The sequence below is a fragment of the Mobula birostris genome, chromosome 6, assembly GCF_030028105.1.
Source record: "Mobula birostris isolate sMobBir1 chromosome 6, sMobBir1.hap1, whole genome shotgun sequence".
Taxonomy (NCBI): domain Eukaryota; kingdom Metazoa; phylum Chordata; class Chondrichthyes; order Myliobatiformes; family Myliobatidae; genus Mobula; species Mobula birostris.
Window position 1 is genome coordinate 98357878 of NC_092375.1, and position 23178 is coordinate 98381055.

At 43.2% G+C, this 23178-nt stretch overlaps 1 protein-coding gene across 1 annotated transcript in view; it reads left to right on the forward strand.

The window, feature by feature from the left end:
• The window catches only part of ace2 (angiotensin I converting enzyme 2), a 114973-nt gene that overhangs the window by 75881 nt on the left and 15914 nt on the right, over positions 1–23178 (forward strand). The window contains exons 11-14 of the mRNA XM_072262357.1: positions 4225–4323; positions 9204–9326; positions 18808–18986; positions 19361–19419. Coding sequence (XP_072118458.1) covers positions 4225–4323; positions 9204–9326; positions 18808–18986; positions 19361–19419 — 460 coding nt within the window. The remainder of the gene's footprint in view (positions 1–4224; positions 4324–9203; positions 9327–18807; positions 18987–19360; positions 19420–23178) is intronic.

Here is a 23178-nt window from a genome sequence, read left to right on the forward strand (position 1 = left end):
ATGATGTTGTAGCAATTAGTGAAACTTGGCTACAGGAGGGGCAGGACTGGCAGCTTAATATTCCAGGGTTCTGATGTTTCAGATGTGATCGAGGCAGAGGAATGAAAGGTGGGGGAGTAGCATGGCTTGTTAGGGAAAATATTACAGCAGTGCTCAGGCAGGACAGATTAGAGGGCTTGTCGACTGAGTCCTTATGGGTGGAGCTGAGAAACAGGAAAGGTATGGCCGCATTAGTGGGATTGTATTACAGGCCACCCAATAGTCAACGAGACTTGGAAGAGCAAATCTGCAGAGAGATAGCAGGCAACTACAGGAAACATAAAGTTGTGGTGGTAGGGGATTTTAATTTTCTATACATTGATTGGGACTCCCATACTGTTAGGGGTCTAGATGGTTTAGAGTTTGTAAAATGTGTTCAGGAAAATTTTCTAAATCAGTATATAGAGGGACCAACTAGAGGGGATGCAATATTGGATCTCCTGTTAGGAAACGAATTAGGGCAAGTGACAGAAGACATGTAGGGGAGCACTTTGGTTCCAGTGATCATAACACCATTAGTTTCAATTTGATCATGGACAAGGATAGATCTGGTCCTAGGGTTGAGGTTCTGAACTGGAAGAAGACCAAATTTGAAGAAATGAGAAAGGATCTAAAAAGCATGGATTGGGACAGGTTGTTCTCTGGCAATGTGATTGGTAGGTGGGAAGCCTTCAAAGGGGAAATTTTGAGAGTGCAGAGTTTGTATGTTCCTGTCAGGATTAAAGGCAAATTGAATAGGAATAAGGAACCTTGGTTCTCAAGGGATATTGCAACTCTGATAAAGAAGAAGAGGGAGTTGTATGAAATGTATGGGAAACAGGGGGTAAATCAGGTGCTTGAGGAGTATAAGAAGTGCAAGAAAATACTTAAGAAAGAAATCAGGAGGGCAAAAAGAAGACATGAGGTTGCCTTGGCAGTCAAAGTGAAGGATAATCCAAAGAGATTTTACAAGTATATTAAGAGCAAAAGGATTGTAAGGGATAAAATTGGTCCTCTTGAAGATCAGAGTGGTCGGCTTTGTGCGGAACCAAAGGAAATGGGGAAGATCTTAAATAGGTTTTTTGCGTCTGTATTTACTAAGGAAGCTGGCATGAAATCTATGGAATTGAGGGAATCAAGTAGTGAGACCATGGAAACCGTACAGATTGAAAAGGAGGAGGTGCTTGCTGTCTTGAGGAAAATTAAAGTGGATAAATCCCCAGGACCTGACAGAGTGTTCCCTCGGACCTTGAAGGAGACTAGTGTTGAAATTGCGGGGGCCCTGGCAGAAATATTTAAAATGTCGCTGTCTACGGGTGAAGTGCCGGAGGATTGGAGAGTAGTGGCTCATGTTGTTCCATTGTTTAAAAAAGGATCGAAAAGTAATCCAGGAAATTATAGGCCGGTGAGTTTAACGTCAGTAGTAGGTAAGTTATTGGAGGGAGTACTAAGAGACAGAATCTACAAGCATTTGGATAGACAGGGGCTTATTAGGGAGAGTCAACATGGCTTTGTGCATGGTAGGTCATGTTTGACCAATCTGTTGGAGTTTTTCAAGGAGGTTACCAGAAAAGTGGATGAAGGGAAGGCAGTGGCTATTGTCTACATGGACTTCAGTAAGGCCTTTGACAAGGTCCTGCATGGGAGGTTAGTTAGGAAAATTCAGTCGCTAGGTATACATGGAGAGGTGCTAAATTGGATTAGACATTGGCTCGATGGAAGGAGCCAGAGAGTGGTGGTAGAGAATTGCTTCTCTGAGTGGAGGCCTGTGATTAGTGGTGTGCCACAGGGATCAGTGCTGGATCCATTGTTATTTGTCATCTATATCAATGATCTGGATGATAATGTGGTAGATTGGATCAGCAAGTTTGCTGATGATACAAAGATTGGAGGTGTAGTTGACAGTGAGGAAGGTTTTCAGAGCCTACAGTGGGACTTGGACCAGCTGGAAAAATGGGCTGAAAAATGGCAGATGGAGTTTAATACTGACAAGTGTGAGGTATTGCACGTTGGAAGGACAAACCAACGTAGAACATACAGGGTTAATGGTAAGGCACTGAGGAGTGCAGTGGAACAGAGGGATCTGGGAATACAGATACAAAATTCCCTAAAAGTGTCATCACAGGTAGATAGGGTCATAAAGAGAGCTTTTGGTACATTGGCCTTTATTAATCAAAGTATTGAGTATAAGAGCTGGAATGTTATGATGAGGTTGTATAAGGCATTGGTGAGGCCGAATCTGGAGTATTGTGTTCAGTTTTGGTCACCAAATTACAGGAAGGATATAAATAAGGTTGAAAGAGTGCAGAGAAGGTTTACAAGGATGTTGCCGGGACTTGAGAAAATCAGTTACAGAGAAAGGTTGAATAGGTTAGGACTTTATTCCCTGGAGCGTAGAAGAATGAGGGGAGATTTGATAGAGGTATATAAAATTATGATGGGTATAGATGAGTGAATGCAAGCAGGCTTTTTCCACTGAGGCAAGGGGAGAAAAAAACCAGAGGACATGGGTTAAGGGTGAGGGGGGAAAAGTTTAAAGGGAACATTAGGGGGGACTTCTTCACACAGAGAGTGGTGGGAGTATGGAACGAGCTGCCAGAAGAGGTGGTAAATGCGGGTTCTTTTTTAACATTTAAGAATAAATTGGACAGATACATGGATGGGAGGTGTATGGAGGGATATGGTCCGTGTGCAGGTCAGTGGGACTAGGCAGAAAATGGTTCGGCACAGCCAAGAAGGGCCAAAGGGCCTGTTTCTGTGCTGTAGTTTCTATGGTTCTATGGTTCATACCTCAGGTTTGAATTGAAGACTGATGAGCATCTTAAATATTCTCATCCATACGTTTTTGAGAATTCCATGTAGACAAGGGGAGAACATGCAAACTCCACACAGACAGTACTTCAGGTCAAGACTAATCATGTGTCACTGGAGCTATGTGACAGTGCCTCTACTTGTGTGAAGCACAATTTACCTTTGTATTCATTTCCCATACCAATAAATTATGATGTTCTAGTAAGGTGTGTAATTACTCGATGTACCAGAACACCAGCCTTTAAGATAACAGGACATCGAAAAGCCTCTTAAAACAAAAGGAATGAGTGTTGAGGCTTTAAAAGTAAGATGAGTTTACAGCAGCATTCACATCAGTGTGAAATCTTCACAGAATAATTCACAAGTACTGAGGTATAGTGTTTATGGGATTAGTCAGCATGGTAGAGTGAGATAACCATGATAGTTATTTACACAAACAATATAATGATGGTCAGGAAGTTCCAGAACCACAGCGATCCACCAGTGAATATTTTCGTCACACTATCTCATTTGACTGTGTGGTCTGGGATCAATGTTGACCAACTGGCACACAACAGGTCATATTCAGAGAAGGACCATGGGATGAGGCTCTCATCTGAGGGATGTATTGCAGTAGAGTGACAGCTCAGGTTTTTATACTCAGATCTCTAAAGTGGAACTTGAAGCCACGATTTCCTACCCTGTAAGCAACAGCTCCCCATATCTATGAACAAAAGTAGAGGCTACAAATGTATGAGTTGTTTTAAAGCCTTATGTAGCATTGGGTAATCCTTGGCTAGAGCACTATGTCCAGTTACGGTCATATGGAGTGATTGTTTTCTGTAGAGCAGAGAAGGCTGATGCTAGAGAGAGATAGTCAAACATGGTGAGAATAAGAATGAAATACAATTTCCTGGGCAGACTGTTAAACCCTAGTGTCCAGGTTCAAGTTTAATTGTCATGCAACCATACACATGAATATAGCCAAATAAAAAAGCATTCCTCCAGGGCCAAGCTGCAGAACAGGCACACACAGCACACAACACATATAGCACATATAATTATGATGCAGTTACAAAAAATATGAAATATAATACCAGTATGGCTGACAATAGGATGGAGGCAATCAAAGAGAAGTATATTTTATAAATACCATTAGATTCTAAATAAAAATATTAGATTCACAATATAATATTTGAAAGAGTGTGAGAGAAAATTCAAAACAAACTGTTCAAAGGGGAATTTAATAAATTGTTAAAATGGACAGGGCTGGAGGGAAAAGGCTGGAGAGCAGAGCTATTTGGAAAACTCCTTTGTGGGTATGAGGAAGTGAACTGGCTTTCTGTGCTGTGTTGTTCTGGGACAGCTCTGTCTTTCACTCCACTGAAGAAGTTAATTCTTTTCACCTGTCTTCAGACGAGAGATTGTTGGTGTTGTGGAGCCCCTCCCCCATGATGAAACCTACTGTGATCCAGCTGCACTGTTCCATATCGCCAATGACTACTCCTTCATAAGGTGGGTGTGGTTGCTTGCTCTCTTCTTACAGGCACCAGGCACAGACTGAGCCTTGAATAGCACTTCAGTCTTTGAATGAGTTGTGAAAGATTTTGGTCAAATGCTGTATGCATCCTTGCTGGCCGCAGGACTGGAGGGTGGCAAATGTTATTCCTGTATTCAGGAATGGCAGAGGGGTAATCCTGACAATTCTAGACCAGGGAGTCTTTGTCAGTGGTGGGCAAATTATTGGAGAGGATTCTTAGAGACACGTCTTACATGGTGAGTGGTGGAGCACTGAGGATTGCACTAGAGAAGGGTCTGGCGATGCAGGTCCACAATTCCTTGAACATGGTGCCGCTGGTAGATCGGGCTGTAAAGAAAGCTCTTGACATATTGATCTTCATAAATCAATGTATTGAGCACAGGAATTGGGATGCTTGTTTTGAAATTGTTGTCGTTGTCATGGCTATCCCTCGGGTCGAGGATGATGATCTTCATTCTGAAGAAGTGGCCCACAGAGTGAAGACGCCTGTGCGTATATTTGTTTAATGTGTACTTGATGTGCACTCCAAGAAGCACACGATACTTCACAAATCAACCAACTGGCAAATGAAGTACAATGTTGGAAAGTGTATGGTTATGCACTTTGGCAGAAAAAATAAACGGGCAGACTATTATTTAAATGGGGAAAGAATTCGAAGTTCTGAGATGCAACAGGACTTGGGAGTCCTCGTACAGGATACCCTTAAAGTTAACCTCCAGGTTGAGTCAGTAGTGAAGAAGGCGAATGCAATGTTGGCATTCATTTCTAGAGGAATAGAGTATAGGAGCAGGGATGTGATGTTGAGGCTCTATAAGGCGCTGGTGAGACCTCACTTGGAGTACTGTGGGCAGTTTTGGTCTCCTTATTTAAGAAAGGATGTGCTGACTTTGGAGAGAGTACAGAGAAGATTTACTAGAATGATTCCGGGAATGAGAGGGTTAACATATGAGGAACGTTTGTCCGCTCTTGGACTGTATTTCTTGGAGTTTAGAAGAATGTTGAAGGGCATGGACAGAGTGGATGTGACAAAGTTGTTTCCCATGATGGGGGAGTCTAGTACGAGAGGGCATGACTTAAGGATTGAAGGGCGCCCATTCAGAACAGAAATGCAAAGAAATTTTTTTAGTCAGAGGGTGGTGAATCTATGGAATTTGTTGCCATGGGCAGCAGTGGAAGCCAAGTCATTGGGTGTATTTAAAGCAGAGATTGATAGGTATCTGAGTAGCCAGGGCATCAAAGGTTATGGTGAGAAGGCGGGGGAGTGGGACTAAATGGGAGAATGGATCAGCTCATGATAAAATGGCGGAGCAGACCCGATGGGCCAAATGGCCGACTTCTGCTCCTTTGTCTTATGGTCTTATAGTCTTATTCCAATGGCATGGAAACCACGACAATTGGAGCTGATGGATTTGTTGCAGACTTCATTCGCCTTCACAGCCATTGGGTTCGAAGTAACTTCGTCCGCCTGTTCCACCATTGAGGTGTTGGTTGGATTGTTCTTTGTCAGGGACCTCACCCTCGACCTTACTGTCATGCGTAGCCCTACCAGGAGTATAGCTCCAGATGGCATTGCTCTCAGGATCACAGGACCACACAAGCCTCTCCACCACGACAAGGTGACAATCCACGGAGAAGTGAAATTGTAAAAGATGTGCCACAGTAGTGCAATGGTTAGCACAACACTTTATAATACCAGCAACGTGGGTTCAATTCCCACTACTGCCAGTAAGTTCTCCCTGTGACGGCATGGGTTTCCTTTGGGTACTCTGGTTTCTTCCCACAGCCCAAAGACTTACTGTTTGGTAGGCTATTGGTCATTGTAAATTATCCCGGGATTAGACTAGGGTTAAATCGGGGGTTGCTGAGGACTGAAAGAGCCTTCTCTGTTCTGTATCTCAGACACTAGGTAAACAAACAAATAAATGGATAGGTAGATTAAAAACAGGCATTGGTGAGGCCCAATTGTCCAGTTTTGGATACCTACCCACAGGAGAAGTGTAAATAAGATTTAAAGAGTACAGAGAAAATTTACAAGGATGTTGCCAGGACTTGAGGACCTGAGTTATAAGGAAAAGTTGAATAGGTTAGGAGTTTATTCCCTGGAGCACAGAAATTGAGGGAAGATTTGATAGCGGTATACACACTTATGAGGGGTATAGATAGGGTAAATGCAGGCAAGCTTTTTCCACTGAGGTTGAATGAGACTAGAACTAGAGATCATGGGTTAAGGGTGAAAAGTGAACTTTTTAGAGGAACATGGGTGAATTTTTAAGAGGGAATTTCTTCACTCAGAATATGGAGTGAGTTGCCATCACAAGTAATGGAAGTGGCTTCAATTTAAGAGAAATTTGGATAGGTGTATTGATGGGAGGGGTATGGAGGGATGTGGTCCAGATGCAGGTCAATGGGACAAGGCAGATTAATTGTTTGTTACAGACTCAATGGGCCAAAGATCCTGTTTCTGTGCTGTAGTGTTCTATGAATCTATTCAAGTAAGTAGGGCATTCATTGAAGGGTAGGCTCAGTCAGAAGGTCAGGGGGCATGGGATCCAGGGAAGCTTGGCTGCATGGATTCAGAATTGACTTGCCCACAGAAGGCAGACTGTGGTTATAGATGGAGCATATTTTGCCTGGAAGTCTGTGACTAGTGGTGGTCCACAGGAATCTGTTCTGGGGCCCCTGCCCTGTGTGATTTTTATAAATGACTTGGATGTTGAAGTAGAAGGCTGGGTTAGTAAGTTTGCAGAAGACATGAAGGTTAGTGGATTTGTTGATGGTGTAGAAGGTTAAAATGGCACATCAATAGGCTGGGCTGAGAAGTGGCAGATGGAGTTTAATCTGGAAAAGTGAGAGGTGATTCCCTTTGGAAGGTCAAACTTGAAGGCAGGATACAGGTTTAATGGCAGGATTCTTAAGTGTGTAGGAACAGAGGGGTCTCGGGGTTCACGTCCATAGATCTCTCAAATTTGCAGCGCAAGTTGAGAAAGTATTCAAAGAGGTGTATTGTGTATGCGGATTGAGTTCAAGAGCAGCAAGGTAATGTTACAGATCTACAAAGCTACACTGTTATGTTGTGCATTAGGTAATACGGCAGCTCCATAAAACTCTGCTTAGACCACAGTAATGTATTGAGGATTGTGTTCAGTTCTGGTCGCTCGTTATGTTTAGGATATGAAAGCTTTAGAGAGGTTGCAGAGGAGAATTGCCAGGATGCTGCATGGACTAGAGAGAATGTCATATGAGAAGAGGTTAAGTGAGCTATGGCTTTTCTCTTTGGAGGGGCGGAGGATGAGGTGTGGCTTTAAAGAGATATACTGAAGATAAGAGGCTTGGATAGAGTGGATAGCCAGAGACCCTTCCCAGTGAGGAAATGGCTAATAATGAGGGGGCATAAGTTTAAGATGTTTGAAGGAAGGTGTAGGGGAGATGTCAGATGTAAGTTTTTTTTACAGAGCGTGGTGGGTGTCTGCTGCCAGAGGTGGTGGTAGAGGTAGAAACATTAGGGATGTTTAAGAGACTCTTAGCTGGCACAAGGTTGGAAAAAATGGAGTGCTATGTGGAAAGAAATGGTTAGATTGATCTTAGAGTAGCTTAAAGGGTTGACACATGGTGATGTTGATGAAGATAGAACAGTAGTGTATACAGATTTCAGCAAGACATTTGATAAGGTACCCCATGCAAGGCTTATTGAGAATGTAAGGAGGCATGGGATCCAAGGGGACATTGCTTTGAGGATCCAGAACTGGCTTGCCCACAGAAGGCAAAGAGTGGTTGTAGACGGGTCATATTCTGCATGGAGGTCGGTGACCAGTGGTGTGCCTCAGGGATCTGTTCCGGGACCCTTACTCTTCGTGATTTTTATAAATGACCTGGATGAAGAAGTGGAGGGATGGGTTAGTAAATTTGCTGATGACACAAAGGTTAGGGGTGTTGTGGATAGAGTGGAGGGCTGTCAGAGGTTACAACGGGATATTGATAGGATGAGAAGTAGCAGATGGAACCCAACCCAGATAAGTGTGAGGTGGTTCATTTTGGTACATCATATATGATGACAGAATATAGTATTAATGGTAAGACTTTTGGCAGTGTGGAGGATCAGAGGGATCTTGGGGTCCAAGTCTATAGGACACTCAAAACTGCTGTGCAGGTTGACTCTGTGATTAAGAAAGCATAAGGTGCATTGGCTTTCATCAATCGTGGGATTGAGTTTAGGAGCTGGGAGGTAATGTTGCAGCTATATACAATCCTGATCAGACCCCACTTGGAGTACTGTACTCAGTTCTGGTTGCCTCACTATAGGAAGGATGTGGAAACCATAGAAAGGGTGCAAAGGAGATTTACAAGGATGTTGCCTGGATTGGGGAGCATGCTTTATGAGAATAGGTTGAGTGAACTAGGTCTTTTCTCCTTGGAGCAACGGAGGATGAGAGGTGACCTGATAGAGGTGTATAAGATGATGAGAGGCATTGATCGTGTGGGTAGTCAGAGGCTTTCTCCCAGGGCTAAAATGGCTAGCACAAGAGGGCATAGTTTTAAGGTGCTTGGAAGTAGGTACAGAGGAGATGTCAGGTGTAAGTTTTTTTACGCAGAGAGTGGTGACTGTGTGGAATAGGCTGCTGGTGACGGTGGTGGAGGAGGATATGATAGGGTCTTTTAAGAGAATCCTGGACAGGTACATGGAGCTCAGAAAAATAGAGGGCTATGGGCAAGCCTAGGTAGTTCTAAGGTACGGACATGTTCAGCACAGCTTCGTGGACCAAAGGGCCTGTATTGTGCTGCAGGTTTTGTTTCTATGTTTCTATGGTGGGCTGTACTGTACTTTATTGTTTTATGTTCTGTGCACTGTTATGTCCAGGTACTTCACCAGGACCATCTACCAATTCCAGTTCCATGAAGCACTGTGTGAAACTGCAAACCAAGTTGGTGAACTGTACAAGTGTGATATCACCAATGCCACAAAAGCAGGCACAAAGCTCAGGTAAATGGTCAGTCTGGATCCTGGAACACAGGTGTCTGGATGCTTCCAAACTCAACGTTGTTCTGAAAACAAGGCTGTCTAGAAATTCTGACACGTAGTGCAAAGATTCAAAATGTCATGATATTATTTCTGATTTGGTAATCGATTTCTTTCATCAATAACCATCTGCAAACTTATGTTTCCACCACAATCTTCCTTGCCTATGGCATGATCCTGAAGAGAAGCCCCTAGATATACTGCAGTGGTGGCCGTTGGTGGGGAACACATGCTGCTGGTGTGATATTCTAGTGCTGATTGGCTACAACAAGTAAATATGCAGAAACTAACAAAAATAGATACAATTTCTATGGTTGGAAACTCATAAAAAGAATTTAAATTCCTTTGCTCATTCTCCAGCTGTTTGCTAAAGCTCGTTAGTCATCTGGGAGCAATATTTAAATGAGGATCAGATGCCATCATTTCCCCCATAGAGATCCAGTACTGAAACAGACCAATCAGCCCACTAAATCCATATTATCCATCAATCTCCCATTTATTCTCATTCCATTTTGCTCTCTTCATGTTCTTCCCCTCACCTACACAGCAGCACCAGCACATCCTTCTGTGTGTTGGTTGTTAATGCAAGCAACGTATTTCTCTGTATGTTTCTATGAGAGTTCGGGTGATAACTAACTCTGAATCTGAATCAATCAGTCCAACAGCCCGACTTGTCAGGCATCACCAAGGCAGATACTGCAAGAATATCTCCCCTCATATAAATTAGAGGTGTGTTTGCAACTAGCAGCAACAGCCAAGTGTTTGCAAACCTTATAGCTCTGTAAGCTGTTAGAAAAAGAAAAGGCACTTCAGCCCATGATGTCTAGTATGATGCCAAATTAAAGTAAATCTTTTCTGCCTGCTCACCATCCATTCCTGCATATTTGTGCATCTACTGTACAGCTTCTCAATTGCCACCATTGTCAGAATTAGGCCATTCAGCCCATTGAGTCTGCTCCACCATTCCATCATGGCTGATCCCAGATTCCACTCAACCCCATACACCTGCCTTCTCAGCACATCCTTTAATGCTCTGACCAATCACCAACTTCCACCTTAAATATACACACGGACTTGGCCTCCACCACAGTCTGTGCAGAACATTCCACAAATTTACTCCTCTCTGACTAAAACAATTCCTGCTTACTTCGGTCCTGAAAGGTTGCCCCTCAGTTTTAAAGCCGTGCCCTCTAGTTCTGGATACCCCCTGTATAGGAAACATCCTCTCCACATCCACCCTATCTGGTCCTTTCAACATTCGGTAGGTTTCAATGGGATTCCACCCCCCCCCCAATTCTTCTATCCTGCGTCTTGTGAACTATTCCCAGAAACTTCAGCCATCTCTGCCGTCACCCCCACCAGTATCCTCTTCCAATACACCTGGGCAGGCTACTCTCACATTCCTCTATAACTCCCTTTATTCCATTGTGATACTGATACATGTGACTTGTGCTTCTCCCTCTCATACTGAGTATGAATTCAATTATATGATGATTACTCCTAAGTGTTCCTTTACATTAAACTCCCTAATAAGATCTGGGTTCGTACACAACACACAATCTAAGATAGCTGTTCCCCAATTAGGCTCAAGCACAAGCTGCTGTAAGAAGGCATCTCATAGGCATTCAACAAATTCCCTCTCTTGCAATCCGACACCAACCTGATTTTCCCAAAGTCCTTTCGTATTGAAGTCTCCCATTACAATTGTGACATTACCCTTACTACATGCCTTTTCCAGCTCCCTTTGCAATCTCAACTCCACAACTTGGCCACTATATGATTCCCATAATGGTTTTTCTACCCTTCTAGTTCCTTAACTCCACCCACAAAGATCCAACATTCTCTGACTCTGTCACCTCTTTCTAAATATGTAATTCCATCTCTTACCAACAGTGCCACACCACCGCCTATGTCTTCCTGTCTGTCCTTTTGGTACAAAGTATATCCTTTGATGTTCAGCTCCCAACAATGGCCTTATTTCAGTCACAACTCAGTGGTGTCTGCAACATCATACCAACCAACCTGTAATTACACCAGGAGTGTTTCCACCTTACTCCGAATACTGCACACATTTAAATACAGTACCACCAGTCCTGCATTTTTTACCCTTTTGAATGTTACTTCCATGGTACAATTTAACTCTTTGCTCTGTCTGCATTTGTACCCAGTCATTGGCTTGTCTTTTCCTGCATTCATGTTACACCCATCATCTATTTGGAAACCATCCTCAGCTCTATCACACTGGTTCCCATCCCCCTGTCATATTTGTTTAAACCACTATCAACAGCTTTAGTAAACCTGCCCGCAAGAATATTGGCCCCCCTGTTCCGCCAAACAATTTGAAGTTCGGCCACCTTGTGTTAACCATTTCCTCCATGGGACAAAGTCTCTAGCTATCCACTTGAGGCAGTACATTTGAGATTCTTAGATAGGCGCATGGATGCTTGCAAAATGGAGGGCTATATTGGAGGGACAGCCTCGGCTGGGGCAGCGTGTGTGTCCTTGAGCAGGCACTTAACCACACGATGCTCTAGTTTACCCAGCTGAGAACGGGTACCGACAAAAATGCTGGGGGTTAACCTCACAATAGACTGGCATCCTATTCGGAGGTTAATCCCCAGCACTTTTGCCGGTACCCGTATTCTTAGTTGCTTCACGCCACAGAAACTGGCATAAGCACCGGCTTAGAAACATAGAAACATAGAAAATAGGTGCAGGAGTAGGCCATTCGGCCCTTCGAGCCTGCACCGCCATTTATTATGATCATGGCTGATCATCCAACTCAGAACCCCGCCCCAGCCTTCCCTCCATACCCCCTGATCCCTGTAGCCACAAGGGCCATATCTAACTCCCTCTTAAATATAGCCAATGAACTGGCCTCAACTGTTTCCTGTGGCAGAGAATTCCACAGATTCACCACTCTCTGTGTGAAGAAGTTTTTCCTAATCTCGGTCCTAAAAGGCTTCCCCTTTATCCTCAAACTGTGACCCCTCGTTCTGGACTTCCCCAACATCGGGAACAATCTTCCTGCATCTAGCCTGTCCAATCCCTTTAGGATTTTATACGTTTCAATCAGATCCCCCCTCAATCTTCTAAATTCCAACGAGTACAAGCCCAGTTCATCCAGTCTTTCTTCATATGAAAGTCCTGCCATCCCAGGAATCAATCTGGTGAACCTTCTTTGTACTCCCTCTATGGCAAGGATGTCTTTCCTCAGATTAGGGGACCAAAACTGCACACAATACTCCAGATGTGGTCTCACCAAGGCCTTGTACAACTGCAGTAGTACCTCCCTGCTCCTGTACTCGAATCCTCTTGCTATAAATGCCAGCATACCATTCGTCTTTTTCACCGCCTGCTGTACCTGCATGCCCATTTTCAATGACTGGTGTATAATGACACCCAGGTCTCGTTGCACCTCCCCTTTTCCTAATCGGCCACCATTCAGGTAATAATCTGTTTTCCTATTTTTGCCGCCAAAGTGGATAACTTCACATTTATCCACATTAAATTGCATCTGCCATGAATTTGCCCACTCACCCAACCTATCCAAGTCACCCTGCATCCTCTTAGCATTCTCCTCACAGCTAACACTGCCACCCAGCTTCGTGTCATCCGCAAACTTGGAGATGCTGCATTTAATTCCCTCATCCAAGTCATTAATATATATTGTAAACAACTGGGGTCCCAGCACTGAGCCTTGTGGTACCCCACTAGTCACTGCCTGCCATTCTGAAAAGGTCTCGTTTATTCCCACTCTTTGCTTCCTGTCTGCTAACCAATTCTCTATCCACATCAATACCTTACCCCCAATACCGTGTGCTTTAAGTTAGCACACTAATCTCCTGTGTGGGACCTTGTCAGAAGCCTTTTGAAAATCCAAATATACCACATCCACTGGTTCTCCCCTATCCACTCTACTAGTTACATCCTCAAAAAATTCTATGAGATTCGTCAGACATGATTTTCCTTTCACAAATCCATGCTGACTTTGTCCGATGATTTCACCGCTTTCCAAATGTGCTGTTGTCACATCTTTGATAACTGACTCCAGCAGTTTCCCCACCACCGACGTTAGGCTAACCTGTCTATAATTCCCCGGTTTCTCTCTCCCTCCTTTTTTAAAAAGTGGGGTTACATTAGCCACCCTCCAATCCTCAGGAACTAGTTCAGAATCTAAAGAGTTTTGAAAAATTATCACTAATGCATCCACTATTTCTTGGGCTACTTCCTTAAGCACCCTGGGATGCAGACTATCTGGCCCTGGGGATTTATCTGCCTTTAATCCCTTCAATTTACCCAACACCACTTCCCTACTAACATGTATTTCCCTCAGTTCCTCCATCTCACTGGACCCTCTGTCCCCTACTATTTCTGGAAGATTATTTATGTGCTCCTTAGTGAAGACAGAACCAAAGTAATTATTCAATTGGTCTGCTATGTCCTTGCTCCCCATAATCAATTCACCTGTTTCTGTCTGTAGGGGACCTACATTTGTCTTTACCAGTCTTTTCCTTCTTACATATCTATAAATACATATCTATGATGGGCCACAAAGGCTCATGACAGACTTTAATCTATTGTTGGGGGGAGGGTTAAATTGACCTTAGAGTAGGTTGAAAGGTCACCTTGGAGTAGGTTGAAAGATCACTGTGTGGAACCAGTAGACATGGGTGCGGTTCTAAATAAGTACTTCTCATCTGTACTCACCAAGCAGAGTGGCATCAGAGAGGGGGGTCATCAGTGAGGTAGCTGAAAGTCTAGAGCATGTCATTATTAAGAAGGTATTAGACATCTCAAAATCTATAAGGATGGGTAAACTCCAAGGTGAAAATGAAATCTACCCCGGAATGTAGTAAGATATGCACACAAATAGACAAGGCATGTCAATATCTATATAAAGAACCTTGCTTTGTAAATCTGCTTTTAAACTTTCTCTCTACCCTTAAATGTAAACGCTATAGTATTTGGTATTTCCATCCTGGTTAAAGTCTACCGTGTCTGTGTTCTGTTAGGTCTCCTCTCAGCCTCTAACATTCCAGAGAAATCAGTCCAAGTTTGTTCACCTTTCCTCATGGCACATACTTTCTAATCCAGGCAACATCCTAGTTTCTTGTTTCCTCTCCAAAGCCTTTACATTCCTTCTGTGATGTGTTGGCCAGAATTGCACATAATCCTCCAAATGTGACGTAACCAAAGTTTTATACAGTTGCCACATGATTCCTCAACTTTTATATTCACCATCCTGACGGATGAAGGCAAGCACAATGTATGTCTTCTTTCTCAGTCTATCTGCTTGTGTTATCATTTTTAGGGAGCTATGGACTTGGATCCCAAGATCCCTCTATAGATCAGTACTTCTCTATAGACCATTTACTGTACACTCTCATATTTGATCTCCCAAAATGCAACCTCTCACACTTACCTGGATTAAACTCCATCTGCCATTTTTTTGCCCACATTTCCATTGATCTATATCCTAATGTATCCTCACTATCCTGACAACATTCCTCACTACCCACAACTCTGCCAATTGTTGTGTTATTTGACAATTTAGTAACCAGACCACCTATAGCCCAAATCATTTACACCTGCTTGCTAATGCAAATACTTAATCAGACAATCATGTTGCATCACCTCAGTGCAGACATGGACAAGCGATTCAGTTCCACGGATACTGCCTAAGTTGCTGAGTTCCTCCAGCGGGTTGTGAGTGTTGCTTTGACCCCAGCATCTGCAGAGTATTTTGTGTTTAAGAGATTCAGTTGTTGTTCATACCAAACATCAGAATGGGGAAGAAATATGACCTAAGTGACTTGGTGTCAGACAGGGTAGCTTCAGTATCTCAGAAACTGCTGATCTGCTGGGATTTTCACAGACAATGCTCTCTAGAGTTTATAGAGAATGGTGCCAAAAATGAAAAGGGTCCAGTGACCTTCAGTTCTGTGGGCAAAAATGCTTTGTTGATGAAAGCGCGAGGAGAACGAAGGTGCAGGCCCAGAGGCTGTAGTAGCACAGTGATTAGTGACAGTTAGGGGCATTGATTTCAGAGTTCAATTCTAGTACCGCCTGTAAGGAGTTTGTATGTTCTCTCTGTGACCCCTTGGCTTTCCTTTGGGCCTCTGGTTTCCTCTCACAGTCCTGGCTGGTAGGTTAATTGGTCATTGTAAATTGTCCTGCGATTAGTTAAATAGGGTTTGTCGGGCAGTGTGGCTTATCGAATCAGAAGAGCCTGTTCTGCATTGTCTCTAAATAAAAATGGCCAGGCAGGTTCAAGCTGATAGGAAGGCAGTCCTAACTCAAATAACCATGTATTACAACAGTGGTGTGCAGAAGGGCATCTCTGAATGCACAACACATCAAACCTTGAAGTGAATGGGCTCACAAACATATACTCAGTAGCCACTTTATTAGGTACAGGAAGTGTCACTGAGTGTATGCATGTGTGCAGAAATGTAATGCTAAGAAATGTGAAGTGTTTCCATTTTGGCAGGAAGAATGAGAAAAGGCAAGTAAACCAAAGGAAGCCATTCTAAAAGATTAGAGAGACCCGGGTGTTATAAGAGCACAATTTGTTGGAAGTATCAGGGCAAGTAGCATATGTGGTTAAGAAAGCAAAGCTTTATAAGGAGTGAGATAATCAGACAGCAAGAGAGTTACAATGATATTTTATAAGTTGGGGGGGCTGAATATTTTCGAAAATGTGTAAAGTTTTTGTAGAAAAGATAGAAAAAACTTACCAAAATGATTCTAGGGAGTGAGGGAATTGAGATGGAGAAACTGGTGAAGCTGGAGTTGTTTTCTTAAGAACACAGGAGTTACAAGAGGTTCTTCAAATTAAGATAGAGAGAGACAGGAGCCAGTGATGGAGGACTCAAGGATGCAATGGGACTTGAGGTAGGGAGCAGTCAAGACTGGAATGGTCTGCTGGGATAGCAGTGGAAGTATATTGGATGCAGTGTTCAAATTGGAGCTGAATAAAGTGTCTGAGACAAAAGAGTCTACAAGAGGACCAACAAGCAAGACAGACAAATTGCTCCAACACAAAACCAGTATTGGGCTCGACAGGTCAAATGGCCTACTGTGCAACAAACCATTCCATTAGTCATATCATTCAGTATGACCCATACTGCTTGCAGCCTCAATATCTCACATAAACCAACGCGGAACATTCTTCCCTTGATCGCCATGAGACCATCGACTCACAATTCTGTCCTATTTTCTGTGTGCTCTTATTACTGAAGTAATCATCCACATCTTCCTCCGTCCTCTCCCAATCTTCTCCATCTGGCCTTGCTTCTATCACCCTTTGTTTCTGCTGCCCGCCCATTCCCGCCTGATAAGAACAGTATTGACCCATGTGCTGCTGGTCTGTGCGACCTTTTGTCAACCATGGCTGGTGGTCTGTAGAAACAGGGACCCCTTCTTTCCTTGCTGATCAGTGTTGCTCAAACAAAAGGACCAGGAGAAAGGCATACAATCCCTAGGCCTGCAACCCACTGTCCTGTCAGGGCCCTATGACCTCCCTATTTCAGCCCTTATTGTACTTATTAATTCGGCCCAACTGTGTGAAGCAGAGAATTCCAAAAATTCCCATAATTTGACAAAGGTAATCCCTCTTCATCTGAGTTATATGGGTGTTTCCCTATCCTGAGGCTGTAGACTACCTGAACATGAGAACCATTCTCACAGTATCTTGTAAAACTATGCTGTCCTGGGAAGAGCCAATGTAATTGAGGACTTCTTCCATCGCATTCTTCTCCCCCCTCCCATCAGACAGAAGGTACAGAAGCTTGAGAATACTAATGACCAGCTCAAGGACAGTTTCTATCCCACTGCTATAATTCTCTTAAATACTAAAGGATGAACTCTTGGTTTCTCAATCTACCTCACTGGCCCTTACTTTTCATTGGTCTACACTGCACTGCACTTTCTCCTTAATTGTAACACTCCATTCTGCATTCTCTTTTACTTTATACAATCTGAAATTATCTGTCTGGATGGTATGCAAACAAAACCTTTTCACTGTATCTTGGTACACGTGACAATAGTAGACTAATATCAAGATCATTATCTTATTGTACATGATACTATAGATCAACTCATCTCTTTCCAAGCTCTCTCAAATTGTTTACACTTACTTTCAAATTGTCACACTGTTCCCCTGTAAACTCCACTGGTCACATAATGCTTGTGTTCATCCAGCCAGCGTGTAAGTATCCTATAGCTCCTTCATTCCGCAATGGATGGCAGCATCCTCACAGGACTATACACTCATTTTTGGGGTTCTTTCCCAGAACCCCTCAGCCTCAGCCTCAGCCTCAGGTCTTTACTGTTTCATTTAAAGACCTTCTCTACACAAGGCTTCTTGCCATTCTTCTTCCATTGAGTCATGAAGTCAACGGTATGAAAACAGGTCCTTTGGTCCAATTGGTCTATGCTTAACAAGATTTCCATCTAAGCTAGCCCACCTACCAGTGTTTGTGCCATATTCCTCTGAACCATTCCCGTCCAGTGTGTTAAATGTTGTAAGTATCCTTCCACTTCCTCTGGAAGCTCACTCCATATACAGACCACATTCTGGTTGAAGAAGTTGCCCCTCAGTTTCCTATTCAAATCTTACCCCTTCTGAGGTAAAACCTGTACCTTCTAGTGCTTGATTCCCCAACACTGGGAGAAAAACAGTGCACATTGATCTTTTCTATTCTTGTCTTGATTTTATACACCTCTATAAGATCACTCCTCACTTTCCTATACTCCAATAAATAAAGACCTAGCCTGCACAAACTCTCTCTATAACTCAGTCCCCTGAGTTCTATAACATCTTTGTATATATACTGTGTATATTTGCACTCCTTCCAGTCCCTCTTATAGTAAGGCAACCACAACTGGACACAATATTCCAAATGTAATGTCTAATACAAATGCAATATAAAATCCCAACTACTATACTCAGTGCCCTGACTGAAGTCCATCACACCCAAAGGCTTCTTCAGCACACTATCTACCTGCAATGGCACTTTCAGGGAAGCATGTATAGATACTCACAGGTCCCTCTGTTCTATAACACTCCCCAAAGCCCTTCTCTTCACTGTGAAAGTCCTACCTTCATTTGTGTCACCAAAATGTAAAGAACTCACACTTATCTGAATTAACCTGCATTAACCTTACTCAGTTGATCTGTAATTCCTAATAACCACCTTCACTGCCTACAAGCCAACTTACCTTAGCTAACTTATTGACCATGCCTTGTGCATTCTTATCCAAGTGTGTGGATGTTGTGTACTGTTTCTATCTTTTACATTTTTGTGATGACATTTAGCTTTGCCAACAACTACTTTTCTCAACTAACTTTACCTATTTTTTACATACTTTACATTAATATAAAGTAATATGGATCTATAGAATTCAGTTAAAGCACGCTTGGCTTTGTTGTCTCTTCCAGTAACATGCTCAAACTCGGGAGCTCCAAACCATGGACCAAGGCACTTTGGCAAGTAACTGGGCAGACCAGAATGAATGCCACACCTCTTCTGAACTACTTTAAACCCTTATATACTTGGCTGAAGAAAGATAATCAGAACAATGCTAGAGTTGTTGGCTGGGACACCAATTGGAGCCCATGTAAGTGAAGTGTTAATGAAACAACATGTTATTAACTTTACAGTTTTCATTGCTAATGACTATGTTCGGCTTTCCTGACAAGAGCAGCTGTTGTCAATAGTTTTAGTAGTAAAAACTTCAATGAGACAAATGCAACACTGGAGGATCAGGAGAGGGAAAAAATTGAGATGGTAGGTTGTAGTGACAGGATCTGTAGGTTGCAGCAATGGGAAGTTACAATGGATGGGAAATTCTGTGTGGATGATGAGAAAATGGGCAGAGAACAAAAGGGTTTAAACACACTACACTTAAATGTATGTGTGTGTTTCAGACTTCTAACTTCCAAATTATTGTTCTTCATCTGAATCACATTTTATGCCCTCTGTTTTTTACAGATCAAAAAGATTCATTTAAAGTACGGATTAGTCTGAAAGCTGCCCTCGGAGAAAATGCTGTAAGACTTACCTTGTTAATAGTTCCAAAAATTTCCCTGTGAGTCCGCAGACTGTGGTGCAAATATGAGTAACCTTCTTGGTCCCCAGAGCTTGGGTTTGTGTGTGCACCAGATTGCAGGATGGTGAAATAAAATAGTTTGTTTAGACAATAGTAAATCAGAAGGATTGGGTATCCAAAGTGTTACTTGCCAGCAATTTAACTTACAATTAATTTAATTTAATTTACATTAAGCATACATTTAAGGTGAGAGGGGTTAGTTCCAAAGGGCAAGTTTTTTTTCCACAGAGTGGTGGGTGCCTGGAATACAGTGACTGAGGTGGTGGTAGAGGCTGATACATTAGAGACGTTTAAGAGATATTTAGATAGGCACATGAACATGAGGAAACTGGAAGGATATAGACATTGTGTAGGCAAAGGGGATTAGTTTAGTTGGCCATTTGATTACTAATTTAATTAGTTTGGCACGATACTGAGGGCTGAAAGGCCTGCTCTCTGTTCTACAAGCAAAAATCATTTATGGACAAAATGTGAATACTTTTCAACCTTACTTTTAATACGTATATGGTAAAATGCTGGAAATACTCACCAGGCCAGGCAACACCTGTGGTGAGTAACAGAGTTAACATTTCATGTTAATGATTCTCCATCAGAACTCGTTCTGACTGTTTCCACCGAACTATTGTTTTTATCAACAATCAAATCGCTGGAGGACCTCAGTGGGTCAAGCAGCATCTGCAGGAAAGGACTTGTCCATGGTTCAGTTTAAAAAACATGATGTTGGGTTTTGAGCCAAAATATCAACAATTCCTTTCCTCCCACAGTCACTGCTCGATCCACTGAGGCCCTCTAGCAGATTGTCTGATTTTTGTTTCAGATTTTCAGCATCTGCAATTTTTAGATTTTCAGACTGTCAATAATATTTAACTGCCTGCTCCCTGAAGCTTTGAATAAATCAGCATGAATCCCTCATATTCTTTCACAATGAGGCCTCCTCAGCCACAGCAAGAGGAAACCTCACTGAATCCTGCTTTCTCCCACCTCTGCTCAACCACACTGTGTTGTAACTCAGTGCAGTGAAAGTTATAGAACATAGAACACAGAATAGTACAGCACAGTACAGGCCCTTCGGCCCACAATGTTGTGCCGACCGTCAAACCCTGCCTTGCATATAAGCCCCCAGCTTAAATTCCTCCATATACCTGTCTAGTAGTCTCTTAAACCTCACTAGTGTATCTGCCTCCACCACTGACTCAGGCAGTGCATTCCATGCACCAACCACTCTCTGAGTAAATAACCTTCCTCCAATATCCCCCTTGAACTTCCCACCCCTTACCTTAAAGCCATGTCCTCTTGTATTGAGCAGTGGTAACCTGGGGAAGAGGTGCTGGCTATCTACTCTATCTATTCCACTTATTATCTTGTACACCTCTATCATGTCATCTCTCATCCTCCTTCTCTCCAAAGAGTAAAGCCCTAGTTCCCTTAATCTCTGATCATAATCCATACTCTCTAAACCAGGCAGCATCCTGGTAAATCTCCTCTGTACCCTTTCCAATGCTTCTACATCCTTCCTATAGTGAGGCGACCAGAACTGGACACAGTACTTCAAGTGTAGCCTAACCAGAGTTTTATAGAGCTGCATCATTACATCGCGACTCTTAAACTCTATCCCTTGACTTATGAAAGCTAACACCTCATAAGCTTTCTTAACTACCCTATCCACCTGTGAGGCAACTTTCAGGGATCTGTGGACATGTACCCCCAGATCCCTTTGCTCCTCCACACTACCAAGTATCCTGCCATTTACTTTGTATTCTACCTTGGAGTTTGTCCTTCCAAAGTGTACCACCTCACACTTCTGCGGGTTGAACTCCATCTGCCACTTCTCAGCCCACTTCTGCATCCTATTAATGTCTCTCTGCAATCTTTGACAATCCTCTACACTATCTACAACACCATCAACCTTTGTGTCGTCTGCAAACTTGCCAACCCACCCTTCCACCCCACATCCAAGTTGTTAATAAAAATCACGAAAAGTAGAGGTCCCAGAACAGATCCTTGTGGGACACCACTAGTCACAATCCTCCAATCTGAGTGTGCTCCCTCCACCACAATCCTCTGCCTTCTGCAGACAAGCCAATTCTGAATCCACCTGGCCAAACTTCCCTGGATCCCATGCCTTCTGACTTTCTGAATAAGCCTACCGTGTGGAACCTTGTCAATTGCCTTACTAAAATCCATATAGATCACATCCACTGCACTACCCTCATCTATATGCCTGGACACCTCCTCAAAGAACTCTATCAGGCTTGTTAGACATGATCTGCCCTTCACAAAGCCATGCTGACTGTCCCTGATCAGACCATGATTCTCTAAATGCCCAGAGATCCTATCTCTAAAAATCTTTCCCAACAGCTTTCCCACCACAGACATAAGGTTCACTGGTCTATAATTACCCAGACTATCCCTACTACCTTTTTTGAACAAGGGGACAACAGTCGCCTCCCTCCAGTCCTCCGGTACCATTCCCGTGGACAACGAGGACATAAAGATCCTAGCCAGACGCTCAGCAATCTTTTCCCTCGCCTCGTGGAGCAGCCTGGGGAATATTCCATCAGGCCCTGGGGACTTATCCGTCCTAATGTATTTTAACAACTCCAACACCTCCTCTCCCTTAATATCAACATGCTCCAGAACATCAACCCACTCATATTGTCCTCACCATCATCAAGTTCCCTCTCATTGGTGAATACCGAAGAGAAGTATTCATTGAGGACCTCGCTCACTTCCACAGCCTCCAGGCACATCTTCCTACCTTTATCTCTAATCGGTCCTACTTTCACTCCTGTCATCCTTTTTTTCTTCACATAATTGAAGAATGCCTTCGGGTTTTCCTTTACCCTACTCGCCAAGGCCTTCTTATGCCCCCTTCTTGCTCTTCTCAGCCCCTTCTTAAGCTCCTTTCTTGCTTCCCTATATTCCTCAATAGTCCCATCTGATCCTTGCTTCCTAAGCCTCATGCATGCTGCCTTCTTCCACCTGACTAGATTTTCCACCTCACTTGTCATCCATGGTTCCTTCACCCTACCATTCTTTATCTTCCTCACCAGGACAAATTTATCCCTAACATCCTGCAAGAGATCTCTAAACATCGACTACACGTTCATAGTACATTTCCCTGCAAAAACATCATCCCAATCCACACCCGCAAGTTCTAGCCTTATAACCTCATAATTTGCCCTTCCCCAATTAAAAACTTTCCTGTCCTCTCTGATTCTATCCTTTTCCATGATAATGCTAAAGGCCAGGGTCACTGTCCCCCAGTTGCTCACCCACTGAGAGATCTGTGACCTGACTGGTTCATTACCTAGTACTAGATCTAGTATGGCATTCCCCCTAGTCGGCCTGTCCACATACTGTGACAGGAATCCATCCTGGACACACTTAACAAACTCTGCCCCATCTAAACCCTTGGAATTAATCAGGTGCCAATCAATAATAGGGAAGTTAAAGTCACCCATGATAACAACTCTGTTATTTTTGCACCTTTCCAAAATCTGCCTCCCAATCTGCTCCTCTGCATCTCTGCTGCTACCAGGGGGCCTATAGAATACCCCCAATAGAGTAACTGCTCCCTTCCTATTCCTGACTTCCACCCATACTGACTCAAAAGAGGATCCTTCTATATCGCCCACCCTTTCTGTAGCTGTAATAGTATCCCTGACCAGTAATGCCACCCCTCCTCCCCATCCCCCCA